Source organism: Ptiloglossa arizonensis, chromosome 2, assembly GCF_051014685.1.
Source record: "Ptiloglossa arizonensis isolate GNS036 chromosome 2, iyPtiAriz1_principal, whole genome shotgun sequence".
NCBI classification, from domain to species: Eukaryota; Metazoa; Arthropoda; class Insecta; order Hymenoptera; family Colletidae; genus Ptiloglossa; species Ptiloglossa arizonensis.
Window position 1 is genome coordinate 15600523 of NC_135049.1, and position 6754 is coordinate 15607276.

The 6754-nt window shown below is 45.3% G+C and overlaps 1 protein-coding gene across 2 annotated transcripts; it reads left to right on the plus strand.

The window, feature by feature from the left end:
* Positions 1-1667: 1667 nt before the first annotated feature.
* On the plus strand, positions 1668-4683 carry Sce (E3 ubiquitin-protein ligase Sce). 2 transcript variants are annotated; one of them, XM_076327802.1, is made up of 4 exons: positions 1689-1931; positions 2588-3023; positions 3099-3401; positions 3478-4683. In XM_076327802.1, exons 1-4 carry the CDS (start codon positions 1689-1691, stop codon positions 3693-3695), a joined length of 1200 nt encoding a protein of 399 aa, XP_076183917.1. In that variant the 3' UTR covers positions 3696-4683. The 2 variants fall into 2 exon arrangements, with proteins under 2 accessions (XP_076183918.1, XP_076183917.1); XM_076327803.1 differs by having other exon boundaries at positions 1668-1931; positions 2588-3401.
* Positions 4684-6754: the final 2071 nt, after the last annotated feature.

A 6754-nucleotide genomic window follows, 5' to 3' on the forward strand; every position in this document is an offset into this window, starting at 1 on the left:
AGTTAAAAAGTTGACGGAGCAGGATCGCCGTTAAGTGGAACACAGCGTCGTCCCGTATCGCTCACCGACTGACCTATAAAATTCGCATACGTTTATCCAAATTTCTAGCCTCGAATCCACCGAACGGTATTGCGTTAGCGCTGATACGTGAAACGCTCGAAATGCTAATGCCGGGACTACGTTCGTGTTTAGCGGGCGAGTATCCGTTAACGTATCGCTCCGATAAAAGTGGATCGTAACTAAAACCGTCGCTCGAATACCCACCGTCTCGATATCGAATCGTTTCGTTGATCTTTCCACGCGCGAGTACCGTTTTCGTTCTATCGGTTCGTTCGATCGTTAAACGGAATCGCGTTCGACGCGAGTTCACACATTGGCCCGATCTTTTCGAAAATGTCCGCTCGATTCGAGCGTAGGTTTCATCGCGGTCTCTCGGGCGGTCGAGAGACCGGCCGTGGAACGCACGGTAGACGCGCGAAACGTTCATTTCCACCGAGGCGTGGAAAACCGTACACCGGCCAAGGAAATAAACGTTGTCGCGTCCACGTGGATTGTTGTCGATCGACGAGAAACGAAACACAGAACGCGAACGAACTTCAAACGTTTCTCGAAAACGTTCGAGTGGTATTCTCGGAGAGAGGCGATAAAACATGTTTTCCCGATAAGTACCGACAGACGCAATTACGGTTATCTACAGTTAGGGTCGCTAAAAAAGGCGCAGGTCTCGTCGATCTAGTTTGCCGTGTCGGATAGGTGCACGAATGCATCTCAACTTGCACGCCGTAGAGACGTATCCAACGTATTTACTCCGCGCGGCAATCGCCGAGCCTACGCCCATCTTAGACGGTATTACATACCGTTATATTATATATTACCGAGGAAACATATATTTTGCCTACGCTTATTCCGATTCCCGGCCCACGGTGCACACGTTCTTTTCCTTTCGTTCATTAGTGCCGCGCGATACTCGTCGTTTCGGTGATTACTGTCGACCCAGCGATCTTTATGCGTGCACGTTAAGCCGAGCTAACGCTATTTGTAAAATACCTGAGAACTAAGGTGTCTTGGCTGGCTGGTTTATGAACTTATCACGGCTCATTAGGAAGCTTTGAAGGCACCCGCCGTTTAATCGCAGCGACCTACTTTATCGACGTAATAGACATCTAATTGCTTCGCAGCGATACTTGGATGGATTGGAACGAGTTTATTAACGAACGACCACGAACTCGTAAATTTGACTCGCGTTCGAGAAAGTGTGCTTCCAGCTGTGCGAATTACGTTTACCACATTTTCGTTATTAAATTGCGAATAGAAATTTCGGTGGCAGATATCGTAGGATCTTTAAATTTCTGTTTCTTTATTTTTTCGATTCTGCAGTTCTCCTTGCACGGTAGTTTTTTTTTTATTTCGAACAGTAATTTCTTCTCTTTCCCACGAACGGTTTCGCGTTCGTTCCACTGAAATTCTCGAGGGACTCGCTCGTTGCAACGTTTAGAAACCGTAATCTCGGACTGTTCGAAGTAATACGAAAATTCCGGGATGGTTTTGATTCGTCATCTTCTCGATTATGTTACCGACCGTGCCGCGCTAGTTGGAGAGTTTTCGTTTCCGTCGTAAGGTGTCTACGAACGCGTTCAAAGGTTGTGTGTGTACAAAGTGTTTCAGCTGACGGCTTGTATGTGGTCAAGATGGCTTCCGCGGAACAGGTCGGTCTGAATAAAACCTGGGAATTATCGTTGTACGAGCTTCATCGTACTCCTCAGGATGCGATCACCGACAATACCGAGATCGCAGTTAGTCCACGGAGTTTGCACAGTGAGCTCATGTGCCCAATTTGCTTGGACATGCTTAAAAAGACTATGACCACGAAGGAGTGTCTGCATCGTTTCTGTTCCGATTGTATCATTACTGCACTACGAAGCGGTAATAAGGTACGTGATTGTAACAAAGGTGTCGCGTGGCATAGTAATTTCTAGTTACACGCTCGCGTTTGTCGTATAGTTATTTACAAAACTTTCTGCTTCGTCGGAAGTAAACAGTGCGCGTTGGGTACTTCGATCCATTGTTTCTTTTTTTCAATGTTTGTTGTGTACATTGCACCGTCGTAAAAATATCTACGTAAACGTCCACAGATTTCGAACGATGATCACAGCGATTGGAAATTTGTAAATTCGACGAACGAGTTACGATCGAACGAAAGCTTACCGAATAACACGTTTCTGTCAGACATTCCGATTTTAGCGCGCTTTTTAAACCGCGTCGTAAATGTTGCAATGTATCGCGTTTTGCGTTTACATCGGTCGTTTCGTCGAAGTTAAACGTTCTCTCGATTACTGTGAATTAAAAATCGATCGTTTCCCATTCGATGTCTAAGCGAATTTTATTTTTCCTTGCGTAGGATTTGAAAAAGAATTTCGTAGAAGTGTATAGTCGTTTTAGTTGTCGGATGGTTCGACGGTTGTTCGTGTTGTAACGTGGCTGAGTTTATGGATATCGAGCGATCGTAGTAGAAAAGCTCGAGTACGGATGGAGGTTAGAACGATTCCATAGAAACGTACGTGGGAATAAACCTTTGTGTTGTTCGTAGGAATGTCCAACGTGCAGAAAGAAATTGGTATCCAAAAGATCCCTCAGACCGGATCCCAATTTCGACTTGTTGATTTCAAAGATATATCCAAGCCGCGACGAATACGAGGCGCATCAGGAGAGGGTCTTAGCCAAATTGAATAAATCGCATTCGCAGGCTGCGCTAGTGAATTCCATTACAGAGGGGATTAAGTTGCAAAGTCAGAATCGTCCTCAGAGGTCTAGGAAAAATGCCAACGAGTCCGAGAACGCGAGCAACGCGACTTCCTATAATAATTCTCAGAATGCCAGTGCCCCGGCAACACCCAACGCTGCGAATTCTGCGAATCAAAGCGACTCTTCTCAGAGCGCGACAGGACCTCTGAATAATAGTAGCGGGGGTAACTCTCAAAATTCCAATAGCGTCTCGCAACCGGCCAGTAGTCCAGCCGTTTCTGGTAACATCGTTATCCAAAAGAGTAGTTCAACCGCTGTGCCCGATGTGAGTGAAATTGATCATTTGTATGCTTCAGGCACAACATCCAGAAACTCCACCACGCCGTCGCCAAATCCAGCGAATCAAATCCCCAAACCGCCTAAACGGCAGAAAAGTTTACAGAATTCGGAGAACGACTCGTCCAGTGCAGAAGCTGAGACCGGTGGTGGCGATTCCATGGTAGACACAGAAGGCGAGGGTCCTAGCGAACCGTTGATGCTCAACGAAATTGAACTTGTTTTCAAACCGCATCCAACGGAAATGGCTGGTGACAATTCGTTGATAAAGGCGTTGAAAGAAAATAGCATTAGATATATTAAAACCACGGCAAACGCGACAGGTAGTTATCGGACCAGTTTTTGCAAGCCTGGGTAAGAGAAATTCTCGAATAACGATATTCGTGCTTATTGTTGTAGTGGATCATCTAAGTAAATATTTGGCCATGAGGTTAACGTTGGATTTGGATACAGAATTATCGGAGTCGGATAGGTTATTAAATTTCTGTATCTACATAGCTCCAACCCCTGGTCAGTTGGTTGTGCTCAGTGGATCTCAGACGTTGCGACAGGTCAACGATAAATTCTGGCGTGTCAATCGACCACTGGAAATGTATTATTCCTGGAAGAAGACCTAGGGAAGGACTCGAAAGTATCAGTCCGATGGGGGCTAGTCGCATTAAGCTCCGAAATTAAATATAAATATTCGTACTACGTGGAGTACAGAGCAACGATTTGCACTGTTTATATCAGAAACGACCGATATATTTTACTGTACTTCAATAGCCTTGACGTTACTTTCAAGGACGGGGAAACGGTACGAGGAAGGAATTCCTTGTATTTATCGACAGTGGTGCAATTTTTTATCTTCTTCGGGACTGGTTGCTGGTGTTTCCTCGATCAGGGAACGATAGAAGCGGATAGATTTTTAATTAATGCTTCGCACAGCAATTGATTCGAACGAAACAGAGTTTAGTCTCGAATACAAGTTAAACTGCCATTCACCAGACATTGCATTACGAATGGATCGATGAATTCCATTCGAGAAAATATGTGTCGCCGAACTGTGACTCACTCGCGTGTAGTATTTATCAGGCTATGTCCTCTTCCGACAGGTGTAAGTTAATTCGGTGCGTCCAGTTATATATATATACACATATATATTTCCACGAACCGATGGCCTCAATGGTTGAACTAACTTATTTGAATAAGCTCCGATTCGCTGTGGACCATTCTGTATAGTTTCACGAAGAAATAAATCAATGTATATAATATACTTGCCACGAGAAAAAAAAAAAAAGAAAAAAAAGAAAAAGTAAAAAAAAAACAAAATATCTAAATTATTGGCAAGAATGTTCACCCTGTCGTCGGTTTCTTTTCGAAAAGTTGGAAACTCTTTCTCCTTTTGAGTTACTCGACGCGACTTATCGGTCTTCGCTCTCTCCGTCTCCGCGTCTTCCCGAAAGTGCTCTTTGATACAAGAATCTAATTTTCGATTACGTCGAAGATACACGAAAAGCGTCTTTGGCGTGGTAGACAGAGTAATCGATAAGAGCCCGACCCCATCCTGCGCCCTCTTGCATTTCCACTGAACCGAAAACAATGCGAATACTCCAACTTGGACGATGCTACCCTCTTTCAGTAAACGGGAAACCGCGTTAAATCTTTCGTGCTATCCGCGATACAGAATTACGGCTAATTTTCATTCGCACCGGAATTTTTCATAGTCCAACTCCTTTCTTTCTTTTTACACATTTTTTTACATCGACGAGTTTGCAAAAAAATCCCGTCGATCCCCATTATTTACGATCGAGAATTTTTCTAGATTTCGCGTAATTAACGTTGCGTTTAACGACCGTGCGATAAAAGTATCGTCGTCTGTAGGGTCAAGTACAGCCGGAAATACGTCGTATCGGAGTTTCCGGTTATCCGTCACTCGGGCCCTGGATTTCTCGTCCTTTCGCAAGCCCTCTAACATTAATTAATGAATTCAGACGCAGCGTTAGATTCACAGCGATCTAAGAGCTGGTAATTACAGGGTACGGAACGAACGTAATAACCAACGCTCCTAATTAGCGCTCGAAACGAATCTTGAGATGAATTTTGCATCGCGGCGCAGACCTTCTGATAATGGTTGATCCATTAGTACCGCGATGCTAATTGCCGTATTCCCGTCTAAAGACGATGAGTTGTAACAGGCAACATTGTTAAGGGACCTCGCGGTTTTGCATCGAAGTCGGAGACTGGCTTTGTATCTCTTAATTGCGTTCGTTAATGCACAGGAAATTCATACCACTACGATTTATATTCAAGACCACGCGTTTGATATGCACGATAACGAGACGTTTCGTAACGTCCCGTTTTACCACGGTTACAAAATTATTTATCATCGCGTAAGACGAGGCGTTTTCTCGTTTTCTCGTTTTCTCGTTACGGTCGCGCAATTATTTATCATCGCGAGAGACGAGGGATTCTCTCGTTTTCTCGTTACGGTTTGCAAAATTATTCATCGTACCCGGTGACGAGGTTTCCTCGCTACCGTTACGGTTGCAAAATTATTTATCGAAACCGGTGACTTTGGTTTCCTCGCTTCCGTTACGGTTGCAATATTATTTATCATCGCGAATGACCGAAGCGTTTCCCCGCGTCTGTTACGGTTGGAAAATTATTAATCACGCGAGGGACAAGATTTCCCCGTTTCTGTCGTCGGAGGTATCGTCGCTCTCCATCGAATCCGTCTCGTCCGTATCTGTAACGGAAGTCGATGCACTGGTCGACACGACCGACTCCGTTTCCTCTTTCTTCGTTGCAACGTTCTCGTTCAAATCGGGCGAACTTTTGCTTCCGTCTATTCGTTCGTCGTCGCTCGATTCCTCGCTGGTGTCCCCCGTCGAGGATTCTTCGTCGAGAATCTCTTTTTCGTTTCTCGAAGCGTTATCGTACTTCTCCCTCAGAAGTTCGCAAACCTGGTCCGAGACGAACCTGGAAAAGTTCGTCGTTTCGTCGGAACACCGAGACGAGTCACTTTCGAGCCTTCGTCTCGATCCTGTTATTCGTTATCGCGTTGTCGGCAGGGGTGTCCCGTGTTATTCTTCGTTAACGAGGACAGAAAAGAAAGAGAAAGAGAGAGAGAGAGAGGGGAGAAAAAAGAAAGCTCGTTACACCCGGGTGGGTCTCTATCCCATTTTCTGGTAACGCGAGCAATCCCATCGGCAACGGGAATAGATCGAATTACGCAACTAACTGGAGAATACTAACGGCATCTTATAAGGCTCCTTGTACCATAGCGGATACCCCGAGGGATTCTGTCTCCCATCGGGAATTGAATTCTCGGCCGGTACCGAATGCAGCTTGAAATGCGCCGGTTCCACCGTCTCCTCCAATAAAGCCGACACTTGTCGCGCGTATTCCTCGGTGCCGGCTGTTCGTTCTAATCTGAAACGTTGGGAAACGACGTTCAGACGTCTCGATTCGCCAACACCCTGTTTACGACACTGTCTCACGGATTCTTAGAACCACCGCTCCGTACCGAACAAATATTCCCGCTTTCGGTTTTTTTTTTTACATTTTCGATCGACGGAACGCCTCGCGATACTTTCCAGCGCGTTGCTTCGATACTGTTCACGCGTAATCGAGGATAGTGATCGAAATCGACGATATTTTTGTAAATGGATCGATCGAAACGTTCGTCGTACTG

Bases quoted from the DNA above. Each gene is read 5' to 3' on its own strand.
- Sce (XM_076327803.1), top strand. From the start codon at position 1,689: ATGGCTTCCGCGGAACAGGTCGGTCTGAATAAAACCTGGGAATTATCG. The intron at 1,932-2,587 runs GTACGTGATTGT...TGTTGTTCGTAG, and splicing joins CACTACGAAGCGGTAATAAG to GAATGTCCAACGTGCAGAAA. The intron at 3,402-3,477 runs GTAGTTATCGGA...TTATTGTTGTAG, and splicing joins AACCACGGCAAACGCGACAG to TGGATCATCTAAGTAAATAT.